Source organism: Coregonus lavaretus, assembly GCF_964263955.1.
Source record: "Coregonus lavaretus genome assembly, chromosome: 2".
NCBI classification, from domain to species: Eukaryota; Metazoa; Chordata; class Actinopteri; order Salmoniformes; family Salmonidae; genus Coregonus; species Coregonus lavaretus.
Window position 1 is genome coordinate 86,630,209 of NC_139989.1, and position 16,241 is coordinate 86,646,449.

At 39.0% G+C, this 16,241-nt stretch overlaps 2 protein-coding genes across 2 annotated transcripts in view; one reads left to right on the forward strand and one right to left on the reverse strand.

The window, feature by feature from the left end:
- Nucleotides 1–16,241, forward strand: part of LOC311141336 (NLR family CARD domain-containing protein 3-like) — a 109,189-nt gene that overhangs the window by 21,784 nt on the left and 71,164 nt on the right. The gene's annotated exons all lie outside the window — the stretch shown is intronic.
- On the reverse strand, nucleotides 1,810–5,636 carry LOC311142360 (NXPE family member 3-like). Its single transcript, XM_084178000.1, has 4 exons — nucleotides 5,356–5,636; nucleotides 4,059–4,891; nucleotides 3,660–3,727; nucleotides 1,810–2,631 (listed from the first exon to the last, which is right to left on the reverse strand). The coding sequence occupies exons 1-4, from the start codon at nucleotides 5,416–5,418 to the stop codon at nucleotides 1,892–1,894; spliced, it is 1,704 nt and encodes a 567-aa protein (XP_084034126.1). The 5' UTR covers nucleotides 5,419–5,636; the 3' UTR covers nucleotides 1,810–1,891.

Below are 16,241 nucleotides of genomic sequence, written 5' to 3' on the forward strand. Positions count from 1 at the left end.
AGTTATCCCTTGGGAGCGCAACATCACGTTGTTAAAAAATAATCATAAATTGGCCATGGCTATAAATTGGGCAATTGAAGGCATTTAGGGGGAAATATGTGTTCGATGAAAATGAACATTGTATGCAAAGTTGTAGGCAACATTATTGACAAGGGACCCTGATGCCAACGATGCCAAAGCTATTTAGAGTTGTTAAATGGGTGTGAAGAGTGTGTTGGTATAACGGTAATATTGTCAAAATTCCGCTTGTAACAACCATCAGAATTGGTTAAAGAAATATGCATTCCATTATATTAGGCAATAATGAAGAGTAGGCAAAGTGGTTGTGTCGTATTAAAATTCTATCAAATGTTTTACATTGCAACGAGTCCAGTCAGGGTGCTGCAGAACCCCTGCAGTACCTCCACTGACCCCGGATTGAGAACTCCTGATTTAGCAGATACTCTAATCCAGAGTGATTTACAGTAAGTGCATTCATCTTAAGATAGCTATTTATTTTGTAAATAAAATTAATACATTCTTAATAAAATTGTCATCTCACCTCTTAGCTTTGGTGTCATGTTCCCCAGAGAGACGCATTTTAGAGGCAGGGCCCCCCTCCTCTCTCTCCCCAGAGAGACTCCTTTTAGAGGCAGGGCCCCCCTCCTCTCTCTCCCCAGAGAGACTCAATTTAGAGGCAGGGACCCCCTCCTCTCTCTCTCCAGAGAGACTCATTTTATACCACTGACCCCTAAACAGAGATGCAGCATGTTGGTTGTGTTGAACACAGTGACAACTCATTCTAGAATGTCAATTCTTCTCTTTTACTCATGATCTCTTAGAAATAAAACATTTACTAACAGACATATCCAAACAGTCGGGTGATTTAATTTAATCACATGAACATTGTTACATTCCTCAACAAGAAATAAAACATTGTCTCTCAAACAGAAGAAGGAACTAACAAAGAGTCACTAACAACAACCAAAACGAAACAGGTGGTTTTAGGAGGGGTTCTGAAAGACACTCATGGGGGTGTCCACTAGTGATGGGAATCAGAGGCTTTCTGAACGCTTTGGGGCTTTCACCAAATTGTGCCGAAAATGCCCTTGATAGATTTGAGTGCTAATAAACAACATTTAGTTAGAATGTGGGGTTCGCTTTTTGCCTCCAGGTTCACTATGTTTTGAAAAACGATGCATATGTGACTTTCAACGTGGCACCGTCATAGGATGCCACCTTTCCAACAAGTCAGTTCGTCAAATTCCTGCCCTGCTAGAGCTGAATGTTTTTTTTTCTTCTTTTTTTTCATTTTTTTTTTTCATATTGAGTCTTTCCAAGTTATTACACATTTCATGATTTACAATCAGATTACTTCGTACAGTTACATTCATTTAGATGGGTCAGAGGGGCATGTACATTCAAGGTCATGGACATTTTTACATTGCTCAAATGCAGTGCTTCTCAGTCCTGGTCCCGGGGACCCAAAGGGGCGCACACTCCAACCCCCGCCCCATCCCACCCCCGCCCTCTCACACCCAACCCAAACGAGAGGCTCCATGATGAGTTGAATAAAGTGTGAGAGAGAATGCGCACTAGCAAAAGCGATTGGACCCTGCATTGCCCTGGGCAAGATTAAACCAGTAGGTGAAAGCCCAAAAAGGGCCACCAGATGACACACTTCTACATTGACTGCAAACATCATAGACTGTTGTTAATTAATGCATTAAAAAAAAGAAAAGACAATTAGCTCTAAAATAGCCCACAAGTTCTTTAAATGAATCATTGCTTAACTATATTTTATGCATGACAGATGAATCAGTGCAGAGCTGAAAGCAGGCAATAGTTTGACAACCACCATGTTCTATGCAGTTGATTTTACAGGCAATCCCTTTTGAATGCTTCTCTTTTCTCACTGCGGACAAACAAAGGACAGGAAGAGGTCCACTTCATTTTGGATCTCCACGGGGGGCGGGTGAATGTTATCCGGAGAATAGTGGCAGGAGGTCATCTGCCAAACGTCAATGAGGACCACGGGCAAGTCCCTGAATATTTCCCTTAGAGCCATGTCGAGCTGCCAGGAGAGCCAGTCGCTGCCGTACACATCCTTGTAGCCCGTGTTGGCTGATTTGATCACTACCAGAGTAGTGGGAGATCGTCTTAGCAGCGACGCCACAGCCCTACGGATGACGACCAGACGGTGTGCATACACAGCCAGTGGGTACGTGGTGAAATGAGCCCTGATGGTGAAGACGACTACAGAGTGTGCACCCCCTGCCAGACCCTCCACCTCCCTGCCGATGTAGTGGAGGTCAGCCCAGGGGGTCTTGCTCGTCCGTATAGGTATCCCATGGGCCCGCCAGATGATACGGGTGTTGGACTGGGTGTCGACTGCCTCAAAGGGGCCCGATTTGCTTGATGTGTGAAGGTTCAGGCGTTTCAGTGTTGGCACAGTGTTCTCCAGGTACTCCAACCATTGACGGAGAGTGGAGTCACCCATCATAAGGATCTGTTTGTCCTTCAGGCATCCAGATATCAGTTTAGCTGAGGGAAATGATTTTGAGTCACACACCATGGACGTCCAGCGATCCTGGAGGTAGAATCCAGACGGTACTGGGGTGTGCAAACCAGGACGACATTTTGTGTTTGGACCTAGAGAGAGAGAAATCATTGTTAGATCATCTGAGCCGAATCTGCATCGCTAGCATGAGATAAAATGTTATTTTCACGTGCCGAATACCGTGAAATGCTTACTTACAAGCCCTTAACCAACAATGCATGAAAAAGTTAAGAAAATATTTACTAAATAAAATAAAGTAAAAAATCAAATATACAGGGGGTACTGAGTCAATGTATGGGGATACAGGTTAGTCGAGGTAGAGGGCGCTGATTTGTGATAATGACACCAGTTTGCAAGTTGATAACAAGCCAGGTTTAAACCAGATAACAAAGGATATGACTTGTTTAAAGATTGTGACTTATGTAGGTAGCAAGGTACTGCTCTATTCTGTGTAGTGGTATTACAATAACCCAAGGAACTGCTGTATTCTGTGTAATGGTATTACAGTAATGCAATGTACTGCTGTATTCTGTGTAATGGTATTACAGTAATGCAAGGTACTGCTGTATTCTGTGTAGTGGTATTACAGTAACCCAAGGTACTGCTGTATTCTGTGTAGTGGTATTACAGTAACCCAAGGTACTGCTGTATTCTGTGTAGTGGTATTACAGTAACCCAAGGTACTGCTGTATTCTGTGTAATGGTATTACAGTAACCCAAGGTACTGCTGTATTCTGTGTAATGGTATTACAGTAACCCAAGGTACTGCTGTATTCTGTGTAGTGGTATTACAGTAACCCAAGGTACTTCTGTATTCTGTGTAATGGTATTACAGTAATGCAAGGTACTGCTGTATTCTGTGTAGTGGTATTACAGTAACCCAAGGTACTGCTGTATTCTGTGTAGTGGTATTACAGTAACCCAAGGTACTGCTGTATTCTGTGTAATGGTATTACAGTAACCCAAGGTACTGCTGTATTCTGTGTAATGGTATTACAGTAACCCAAGGTACTGCTGTATTCTGTGTAATGGTATTACAGTAACCCAAGGTACTGCTGTATTCTGTGTAATGGTATTACAGTAAAAGGAGGGAAAGGAGGAATATGTTGTAGGGACTTACGGGTTTCATTGCCCTGTTGCTGGACATGTACAACTGAATTATCATATGGTACAATAATGTTTGTGAATCTGCAAAAAATGAAATATTATTTGAGTGTGAAGAACAATAATCAATAATTTGGAGACACTACCATTAAGTGATGGAACAGGATGCCGTGCAGTCATGGTTTGTAGACATTTCTGCTAACATTGGGTCTACAGCAATTTACTTTATTTTCCTGAACAGCATGAATTGTCAATTCACCAATGTTATGTGAGTTCCTCTTTCCCCAACATAAAATATTTTCAAATAATAGGATAGGATTGTGTTTGGATAACAAGAGGGGCCACATTAAATCAGATGGTGGGTAAACAATGACCCCCAACCTGCATATTTGACACCCGATTGAAAGATATCTACCTATTAAGAAGAGTTGTCTCCAACTTGGAGAGTACTGCCTGGTAACCACCCATGCTTTGGTAGGTCAAAGCATGGCAGGGCAGGGAAGATGGCCGACGACAGAACCAGGACTCTCCGGTGACTGGCTCTCTGTACTCACAGCAACACTGCAAGTCATTCCCCACCAGCCTAGGACTTCTCTGGGCATTGCACATCACTGTTTCCTGCATGCCACCATCCTCAAAGTAGCCTTGGAAGTAGACCTTATCTGGGTCCTGTTCCCTTTGCCTGCACAGTACCTGCACGGCCTCACTGGAGTGCACTTGGCGGATGGACACCTTGGCAGGTCCGGGCCAAAGCAGGGCCAGGCGGGCAGTGTAGGTGCCATTAAAGTGGTCTGTTACAGCTCCATAAGTACTGGCCTTAAGTTCTGCATTAAACAACTTGGCCTGAAAAAAGTCCCCTCCATAGGTTTTGATCCTGTTTTTAGTATCTCTAGCTATCAAAATGACATCTATAAACCCTCCAACTGTGTGGTTTGAATTGGGGTTGACAACAGAGAATGAGCACTTAGTGGGGTTTGTGGCCTCATCTGTGGATAAGAGGTCAACAGGCGGTAATGTCCATTGTAGCTTTGTGACCAGAGTTTCCCATTCCTCTGTACTTATTAAGGAGTCATTGGTTGGCATAAATGTCCTGTTGGTGATTCCATTACAAATATCAACATGTGGAGTTTGAATGGTAATATATGGGGTATGAGTGGTAACATATGGAGTATCAGTGGTAAAGGTAGTGTGGTTGACTTTAAGGTAATGTGAAAGAATATTCAATTGGCAATGGTTGTCTCGACACACCTGAAATAGAAAGACATGGTAGCCCTTACTACATTTAAAATATGATCTCATGAACTCTGCTATATTTGATGTTTGTCCAAAAGATGCAAATGTTGAACTGCATGCTCAACGATCCTCTTGTGGACAAAATACCGCCACTGCTAAATTGCCTCCCGGTGTATAATTTCATCTTGGAGAAACATTGAATGTAGCAGTGTAAAGCTGGGGAACAGGCTGTCAAGTTAACAAGTAACTCTTTGAATGATCAATAACTAATAATTCCATGAATCATTATTTTGACCAAAACCTGAGCAATAAAAAGTAATCTGACTGAACAAAGGCAAATTAAAATGGCATTTTAAATTAGAATAGACCTTAATGGAGCCTAAGCTTTTTAATGATTTCAAGCATCTTACAGTACTTGTATTTATATGTCTTATAATCATTTATAAGATCAAGAATATAAAAAGTGCTTTAGAACTTACTGACAAAAACAAAATGGTGATCGTTACCACCATAAACAATATCTGTAGCCGCAGTCTTCCCATTCTCAATCTGTTGGTAAATCAGAAGGTAAAAGATTATCAAAGTTTGAACAGACAGGAAAGGCAGCTCTCCAAATCTTGAATATGATGGACAGGAAAATGTCAAAATTAGAGCCATATACATAACTTACTTTTGGACAGTTTTACTTTTTATGAGTTCCTGTGACATTTTTTGTGCAGGGCCCCAGTATTGACTAACTAACAATACTACTGGAAATATGTTTTCATTCTCTTAAGGGTTCTTTTTTTTTTTTTTTTTTTTTTTTTTTTATGGATCAGCTTAATATTGCAGATAGATTTTATCTTCTATCAATGTAATTGTCTGCATCACTTCCAATCCCCCATGTTTTTTATTTATTTATTTATTTATTTATTTATATATACTCCCCTTTATTACTTTTCAACCCCACCATCCTTTCCCTACTTGGAGTAAATTAGTGAACAACAATGCCCAGGCCTCTACTTCCGGTCTATACTTACTTTCTACACCTTATGGACAGAGTTCATTTTACAATAATTCTATTATATATATATTAGCTATCTTTGTTTTTATTTGTTGTTATTTGTTATTAGTCCCATCCTTCAACTCTATTCAATGCCTCCCATCTATCTCTTAACACCATCCATATAGGATTTCTATTTGCCATATATATTTCAACCGTACTGTGATGTTTTACAAAAGTTCTGAACCTTTCTATTCTCATTGCTTCTACAGATTGTGAATTAAAAATAAACATTTTTGCTAAAAGTATTATTATATTATTGATTGATTGACTATGACTTTTCAGATCACCCAGTAATGCTATCTGCAAGGTTAGTTCCAGGTAAATATTGCAATCCTTTAGCCATTCCTGGACCTGTGTCCAAAAACAAGCTACAAATGGACAGAAACAAAACAAATGATCTAATGATTCTGTCTCTTCACAGCAAAATATGCAGAGCTGGGAAGATTGTATCCCCCATATAAATAACATTCTATTGGTAGCAAGAATTTTATATAATAATTTAAATTGAAAGATTCTAATTTTTGAATCCGGTGTCGTTTTGCGTGTCAGTTCATAAACACTGTGCCATGGGATCGGTACTTCAAAGATCTCTTCCCAACTATTTTGCAATCTATATGGGACGGCTGTCAATCCTTTGGTCCTTAAGTGAAACTGATATACTTTTTTATTTATCACCGTTTTCTTTAACCAATTATGTTCTTTAATGCAAGGCCGACAGACAAGTTCCTTACTTTCTCCCCCTTCCACTTTCCTCTTGCACTTTTGCGGTAAGGCTGCAATCATTTGGTTGACATTTCCATATGTTTTTGTTAGCTGCATGTGCTTCATAACTCCACCAGTCCTACCGATGATATCATTTACGAAGATTATACCTTTTTTAAACATTCTGTCAAAAAAAAAGTTTTTTTGTCAATTAGTATATTTGAATTTAACTACAATATTTGTTGCATTATTTGTTCTGTTGTTTCTGGAGGATTAAATTGAAATTGCAACCAACTTTCTATGGCTTGTTTTAGAAATAGTGACATTTGGGAGATGATTTCCTTTTCAAATAACTGAAAGTGAGAGGTTGTAATCTGAATAAAGGGAAAAAGGCCTTTCTTGAACATTGGGTGAGACAATCTTACTAATTTGCTTGAGAACCAGTTCGGATTTAAGTTTGAGTTTGAGTTGAGTTTGAGTTTATTTTTACAGGGACAGTGCACATTAATCAACGTTTCAGTAAAAGTGCCGGTTTTAGCCAGCCGGCTAATTTTCAACCGCAGTCCCTGGGCAGGTTATTAAAAACAATTACAATATAGACAATAACAACATAGAACAAGACATAGCATACAGACATAGCAACATAGGACAAACAAGACGTAGCATACAGACCGAGCAACATAGAACAAAAAGAAGCAAGACAAAATTCATAAAAGCAACAAAGTGTTTCCACACCTCACAAGTTACAGACAACAGACATGGAAAGCGGCAACACACAGCTAGGGACCATGTTCACAAATCTGATTGACCTTTAGCCATGTCTTCAAGCATTTTGTGAAAGTGTGATATGTGGTGCAGTTATGTGTGTCTGATGGCAGTGTATTCCAGACATGGAATAATAAAAGTATAACTTTTGTATGACTGAAGCTTTTAGTGATAGGTCTAATGCTTTAATATTTAATAATTTCTGTACTCCGAATTCATATTCATTATATAAATATGCTCTTTTAATTTTGTCTGGCTTGCCGTTCCAAATAAAATTGAATATTTTTTTCTCATATAATTAAAAAAACTGTTTGCTAGGCGTAGGCAAGACCATAAGCAAATAGGTAAACTGGGATAATACTAAAGAGTTAATCAGGGTGATTTTTCCACAAATTGACAGGTATTTTCCTTTCCATGGTAGTAAGATCTTATCTATTTTTGCTAACTTTCTATTAAAATGTATTGAAGTGAGATCATTTATTTCCTTTGGGATATGTATTCCGAGTATATCCACATCACCATAAGACCATTTTATTGGTAAACTACATGGTAATGTAAAAATTGTATTTTTTAGTGATCCAATACGTAATATAGTACATTTGTCATAATTTGGTTGTAATCCAGAGAGGTTAGAAAATGTATCTAGATCCTCTATGAGGCTGTGGAGGGATTCTAGTTGTGGATTTAAAAGAAAACATGAATCATCAGCGTACAATGACACCTTTGTTTTTAAGCCCTGTATTTCTAATCCTCTGATATTATTATTGGATCTGATTTTAATAGCTAACATCTCGATGGCCACAATAAATAGATATGCCGATAGTAGACAACCTTGTTTCACTCCTCTTGACAGTTTAAAACTTTCTGAGAAATAGCCATTATTTACTATTTTACACCTAGGGTTACTATACATGATTTTGACCCATTTTATAAGAGATTCTCCAAAATTGAAATGCTCCAGGCATTTATATATAAACCCCAGTCGAACTTTATCAAATGCCTTTTCGAAGTCTGCTATGAATAGCAGGCCTGGTTTCCCATATTTTCCATAGTGTTCTATTGTTTCCAATACTTGCCTTATATTATCTCCAATGTATCTTCCATGTAAAAAACCTGTCTGATTAGAATTAATAATATCCGACAATACCTTTTTAATTCTATGCGCTATACATTTTGCTAGGATTTTTGCATCACAACACTGAAGTGTAAGGGGCCTCCAATTTTGTAAATGGACTGGATCTTTATATTTTCCACTTGTATCCTGTTTCAGTAATAATGAGATCAGACCTTCTTCTTGAGTGTCAGATAATCTACCATTTACATAGGAGTGGTTAAAACATGCTAATAACGGTCCTCTTAGTATATCAAAAAAGGTTTGGTATACCTCGACTGGTATGCCATCCAACCCTGGAGTTTTCCCAGACTTAAAGTTTTTAATTGCATCCAGAAGTTCCTCCTCTGTAATTTCACCTTCACATGAGTCTTTCTGTGTGGCTGTTAATTTGACATTATCAATAGAAAAAAAAATTCTACAATTAGCTTCAGTTAGAGGAGATGGAGGCGACTGAAAAGAAAACTTATGCTTAAAGTACTTTGTTTCTTCCTTCAAAATATCATTTGGTGAATTATGGGTGACTCCGTCAATTGTAACCAGTTTCATTAAGTTCTTTTTGGTAGCATTCCTATGTTGAAGATTAAAAAATAATTTTGTGCATTTTTCCCCATATTCCATCCAGTTTGCTTTATTTTTATAATATATTACACTTGATCTTTCTTGAATAAGTTTCTCCATTTCTTTTTGTTTTTCCTCTAATTTATTCTGAGCCTCTATGTTACAGTTTTTATTGCCATCTATCTGTTCTGTTAGACTTTCTATTTCCTTTCTTAGTATAAACTCTTTTGACCTAAATTGCTTTTGTTTTCGAGATGAGTACTGAATTGCATGGCCTCTAAAGGCACATTTAAAGGTGTCCCATACAATAAGGGGATTCGCTGTACCTGTGTTATGTTGGAAAAAGTCAGTTATAAATTCCTTTGTTCTAATTATAAATAAATTATCATTCAATAGGCTTTGATTAAATTTCCAATATCCTCGCCCACGTGGAAATTCAGTAAGAGTAATGTATATGCCTATTATATGATGGTCCGACCGCATTCTGTCCACTATCAACACTTTTTTAAACTTTTGGTGCCAACGAGAATGAGATAAGAAAGAAGTCGAGACGACTAGCTTGATTCAGTCTCCGCCATGTATATCTCACTAGATCAGTATATTTAAGCCTCCATATATCTACTAGTTCTAATGTATCCATGACATTCACAATTTCCTTAAGAGCATGTGGGTGATTGTTTGTGGTGTGATTTCCTTTACGGTCCATTGAGCTATTTAAAACAGTATTATAATCCCCCACCATAATAATATTGTCTTGAGTTGCTTGCAGGCTTGAAAATGTATTATATATATTGTCAAAGAATTGTGGATCATTTTATTTGGTCCGTAAAGGTTAATGAGCCATATCTGTTTATGGTCCAATAACATATTTAAAATAATCCATTTACCTTGTGTATCTATTTGTACAATTTGCACATTCGGATCGAAATTACTATTAATTAATATCATCACCCCTTTTGAATTTCTTTGCCCATGGGAGAAGTATATTTCCCACCCCCCATTCTTTTTTCCACGCTACTTCATCTCGAATTGTTGAATGAGTTTCCTGTATACAATAGATATTATATTCTTTCGCTTTGAGCCATGTAAATATTGTTCTTCTTTTGTTATTATCAGCTAAGCCATTACAATTATAACTGGCTATACTTATTTCACCATACACCATAATGAGATACAAGTTTCAAGTCTATTTATCATTATATATGTTTGTAAATTTACCAATAAAAAAATAGCGTAATGATTGAGCGTCCATATAGCTGTACCGTGATATTTGCATTGCTACGGAGTAACCCTTCAATTGTTCTCCACTAATTCCCCCGCTAAAGCCCCTCCCCATCCCAAGTTGAGCCGTCATCCCAGTGATCAGCATCCCACCCACGTCCCTCCATATCCCTAAGGCCCCGAGAGGCCAGGACCCATCCATCGAAAACAGCACACAGTGCCACCCACAAAACAGAAGCAGATTAACCGCCAAAAGCATTTCCAATGCTTTCACCTCTATATATGTATATATCTATATAACTATTTTGTTTTTAATTAGAGCTGCATGTTTGTTGATTTATGTAGTGGCATATATTTTAATGCTTTATGTAATGTATTTTATCTATTGAAATATAATTTTGATATATTTTAAAATGTAGTTTCATGGTGATTTATTATGTTTTCCAGAATCTCCAACCAAACTCTGAGATCAGTCTCTCCAGTACCCAGTCATCTGTCCATGAAGAGTGACATCTCTATGGATCATCCTATACATTTTAGTGATAAATCAGGGACCTTTGACCCCAGGTAAGTTACTGGTCAGAATTGATGATATTACTATTGAAGAGGAGAATCTTCTAGATCTGAAACCAGATGTATTTTGTGTATCTGAGCATATCATTTGTTGTTTATGTTACATATTTTAATACACTGAGTGTACAACATTTTCCACAACATTTCCAATGGAGACCATCAGGTTGGTAAGTCATCATACTGTAGCTCAAACCTACTGTGATGACGACCTAACTTTATAATAGTTCGTAGCCTACCTAGCAGAATCTGCCCGTCTTTCTTTCAAAATCAACACATTTATCCGTCTTCTAATGCAGTGGTGTAAAGTACTTAAGTAAAAATACTTTAAAGTACTACTTAGGTCGTTTTTTGGGGGTATCTGTACTTTACTATTAATATTTTTAACAACTTTTACTTTTACTTCACTACATTCATAAAGAAAATGATGTACTTTTTACTCCATACATTTTCCCTAAGACCCAAAAGTACTTGTTACATTCAGAAAATGGTCCAATTCACACTTATCAAGAGAACATCGCTGGTCATCCCTGGTCACAAATGCTTTTTTAAAAAGATGTCTGAGTGTTGGAATGTGACCCTGGCTATCCGTAAATGAAAATAACAGGAAAATTGTGCCGTCTGGTTTGCTTCATATAAGTAATTTTAATTTTAATTATTCCTACTTTACTTTAGAAATTACATTTACTTTTGATACTTAAGTATATTTAAAATCAAATACTTTTAGACGTTTACTCAAGTAGTATTTTACTGGGTGACTTTCACTTTTACTTGAGTCATTTTCTATTAAGGTATCTTTACTTTTTCCACCACTGTTCTAATGTTCCATATGCGCCACAGTTTGAACAGACATTTTGTAACTGCGTAGGCTACAAAGTCACTTCCAATTTCAAATAAGGAAATAAAGTCATAACGGTGACTGGGTGAATTAGTTTTCCATTGGCCGGCTCCCCGGGTGAGCAGAGTTTGCACGTTTTAGACCATTCCATTGGTCATTAAATTAAAATGTCCACCAGGTTTAGCTGTGCTTTTTTTCCCTCCAAAATGTGATTTACTGTAGGCCTTTAATAATTGTAAACAGGCCTACAAATCCAAAAGGTTTAAATTTGAGAATGTTCATTTGTATGCCTCAAATATTCAACTGTCTTAAATTATCTGATGATTAGTTGAATCAGGTGTGTAAATGCTGGGCAAGAACAAAAGGATTGAGAAACCCTGAGATAAACATAAAACCCTATCATTTAAAAGCTCCTCCACCATCTTTACCAGACGTTTGACTGATAACATGTGATAACACTTTGAAAACTGCTGTCTGTCAGCAACTAAGCTCAAGTAGCAGTTCTACTAACTAGTACTATCTCATTCCAGGTATTCATTCTCTTACTCTGTCCATTAGAATAGATTATTATTCAGAAATACTCACTTTATTTTTTTGTTCTCTCCATATAGCGTTTTCTGCTCAGTAGTCTTAAAATGGATCCTGTACAAAAGAACAACTTTACTTTCTGTTTCAGCTCATCCGTCTCCCCATCCTGATAATAAAGTGTTTTATTGGTATCTTCCACTAGATGGCAGTAAACACCTGCTGTAACTAGACTACGACTATGTGTTCTGTTTCATACATGCAGTTTCCCAGAGGAGGAGTGCTGATCTAGGATCAGGTCCCCCCTGTCCATTTAATCTTATTCATTATGATCTAAAAGGAAAAACTGATCCCAGATCAGTACTCCTACTCTTTATGAATACTGTCACATGTGACTCCTCAAGATGAGGCTCATGATTTATAAGTTATATTCTTTAAGAATCAATTAATATCATTAATTGAACTGCTTTGCCATGAACAGATCTGTGAGGTCTTAAATTAAAGGTGCTATATAGACTTTATGGTCATTTTAATGGGGTTGAACATTCATCCCATCAGATCGTGTAAAGGATTTTATGAGTTCAGAAAAATACTGACTTGGAAGCATCTCTCTGACCTCACCCTGCTGAAACACACCCATGTAAAGACCACATAGCTACAGTTATATGCTTGTCTGGTTTTACCCACTTTTACAGCCAATGTATGGACTTGCATCCATATGAATCAGTGGAAAATACAGACTAGTTAGCCATCTCCCAATAGATGGACCCCACGCAGAACTTTCAGCAATGCATCATCTTCAGTAAGCGAGTATTCCAGACACTCTCTTCTTATGAACCAGTTGCTATTAAATGAAGTTTTTTTGGACAGAAAACCTGCGGCTACGGTAGGATTCTAGGCTAATCTGGGCTGGCACCTCTGTTCCAAGATAGTGAGGAACAGTCGGAGGTGGAGGGGGCTGTGGAGCCATTATCCTGGCGGTGCTTGTGGAAGGGTGGGTAGGCTCTGCACACGGAGCTAACTGGAGCTCGGCAGCATCATCACTGTTGGGCTTGCCGGCGGCCTCGCTGGTTTGATGATGCTGCTGCTGCTCATCACTCTCCTTTGGCTTTGTTTGGCTACTTTTTGTCCCATTGTCTGAAGAAGCCTATTGTGGTGAAATGTCAGGAGTACGTTTTTTTTTTGTTAAAACTTTTAAATGAGCCACAGGAATGCTAACTGGGGACTCAGCTAAAACTAGACAAATACACCTTTTTATTTTGGTATTTTGGGGACCAAATAAATGTACACCAACAGTGGACAATTCCCAGCAAAAGCATGGAGCTCCAACTCTCTAGTGGAGAATAGAGGGAGTATTCCCCTTGGAGAATCCAGAGGGGCTCACTGAAGAAAAACATATTGGAGAATAACAACAATCTCAATCTGAAGCTTTAAAAAAATAAGGGGAATTCTTCTGAAAATCAGGAACACCATTCTTCCTCCTGCCCCACCTATTGTCCCTGTATGAATATTAGTTGGCATCTAATTGAAGAACATACTGCTTTATAGATCCCAGCCTGACAAACAATTGTTTGGGCCTAACTTTGAGCACTTTGCACTGTGCCTCCATTGAGTCTCCATGTGTCAAGCAGTACAGAGAAAACGCCCTCTAGATGACAGCAGAGGCCTGCTCTTGGATCTACCCTGTCTAACCACCAGTTTAGTGACCTTGTTCCATCAATATGTCCATACTACTTCACAACCGATTTGAGGCCTTGTCCAGCAATGTCCCGTTGGGCTCAACCAAGCCGAGAGTGAGGTTCTAGAAAGAGGACTGACTTTCATACCAACTCCTAAACAGGTGGACTGCGGGGAGCTCCGGAGGGATCTACACTTCTATCATAGAAGATTGAAGTTATTACATCATTTTGATTATGAAACAGATTTTCCTCATTTACTATTTCCAAACCCCTCACATTGGGAACCTCAGTTGGAGTCAGTGTCAGAAACTATACAGACTGTTATACGTAGGGATGTGGCTTCCTTTCACAATTCAGAACCAGACCTGTATATCAGCTTAACCTTACACATTTAAAAAAAAATCAAGCTCTAGAAACATTGAACATCAATCAGAATATAGTGATTAAACCAGCAGATAAGGGGGCTCAGATTGTTGTAATGGATAAAGTGAATATCTTCTTGAGTCAATAGCCAATGGGATAATGGTAAACACTATGTTCCATTGTCCCACTCAACACAACCAGAAAACACAAAGATTAATCCAGGAGATAGTGAGTAAACTATATGAGGATAAGTACATTACAGATAAACAGATGGTCTATCTTTTTGGGGCAGATTCTCCAAGGCAGTTTTACTTACTGCCTAAAATACATATCTCCTGAGACGTTGGCGGTTCCCTACGGCTGACCAATAGTAAGTGATTGTGTCTCAGAATCTTCCTGTATTGCTGATTATATTGACTTTTATATCAACCCTCTATCCCAGAAACACCCCAGGTATGTTAAGGATAGTTATGAATGCAGGGTTTATTACTATTGTATTACTCTTTATATTACATTTACATTTTAGTCATTTAGCAGACGCTCTTATCCAGAGCGACTTACAGGAGCAATTAGGGTTAAGTGCCTTGCTCAAGGGCACATTAGTCGCACATCCAGAGCGCATCCAGAGCGACTCACAAATTGGTGCGTTCACCCTATAGCCAGTGGGATAACCACTTTACAATTGGGGGGGGGGGGGGGGGGTAGAAGGATTCCTTTATCCTATCCCAGGTATTCCTTAAAGAGGTGGGGTTTCAAATGTCTCCGGAAGGTGGTGAGTGACTCCGCTGTCCTGGCGTCGTGAGGGAGCTTGTTCCACCATTGGGGTGCCAGAGCAGCGAACAGTTTTGACTGGGCTGAGCGGGAACTATGCTTCCGCAGAGGAAGGGGAGCCAGCAGGCCAGAGGTGGATGAGCGCAATGCCCTCGTTTGGGTGTAGGGACTGATCAGAGCCTGAAGGTACAGAGGTGCCGTTCCCCTCACTGCTCCATAGGCAAGCACCATGGTCTTGTAGCGGATGCGAGCTTCAACTGGAAGCCAGTGGAGTGTGCGGAGGAGGGGGGTGACGTGAGAGAACTTGGGAAGGTTGAACACCAGACGGGCTGCGGCATTCTGGATGAGTTGTAGGGGTTTAATGGCACAGGCAGGGAGGCCAGCCAACAGCGAGTTGCAGTAGTCCAGACGGGATATTAACTTAGCTACTGACTTGTTCTATTGTTGTTGTCAAGAGGTTAACCTGCTAGTCAGCATTTCATTGCACTGTTAACTCCATGTATATGACAAATAAACCACATTGAACTTAGAAGGGAAGGGGGAGGGCAGCCAGAAAGGGAGGGGAAAAGATGGCCAGCTAAATTACAGTATGTGTCCTCAAATGTTATGTCATCTAAACATCTCACATTAGCTGGAAGAACTGACAAATGAAATGAATCATAGAGGTCTTATGACTTATTCCATTCTACAGGTCCATTGTTTTGTCTCATGTCTCTTTATATTCATATACCCTGGGGACCATGTAGCTGTATTGAAATCACCTTGTTTTATAACCTTCTTTGTTGCTCAGTGGTACTTCATTTGGCCGTACCATGCCCAATTCTTTCACACGGTAATGCTCCAGCATCCACTCAGAGCGTATGCATCCAATGCATTCCTCAAATACTGCAGAGTTGTTAAGCAAGTCCCTGAGATCGTCATGTTCAACCACGTTTATTTGCTTTTTTGTAAGATGAAACCTGAGGGGATCGCTGTAGTGTGTCATAAATGCATCAAAAATGGTTCTGAGGTCCTCAACAATGCTATTCTGTACCGTAGCTGGGATGCAGTGTTCTTTCATGATTTTCAAAATAAAAAGACAGATATTGATTTTGAGACCTTCAATTAGCTGCTCAGTGTTGATCTCTGTGGCTTGAACATATTCAGCCTCTGGCAGACTCTCTACATCACTCATGTCATCTTCAATGGGATCAGTCCCCGTCTCAAATTCATCA

Bases quoted from the DNA above. Each gene is read 5' to 3' on its own strand.
- LOC311142360 (XM_084178000.1), bottom strand. From the start codon at position 5,418: ATGGGAAGACTGCGGCTACAGATATTGTTTATGGTGGTAACGATCACC. The intron at 4,892-5,355 runs GTAAGTTCTAAA...TTTCTATTTCAG, and splicing joins TCACCATTTTGTTTTTGTCA to GTGTGTCGAGACAACCATTG. The intron at 2,632-3,659 runs GTAAGTCCCTAC...CTCTCTCTCTAG, and splicing joins GCAACAGGGCAATGAAACCC to GTCCAAACACAAAATGTCGT.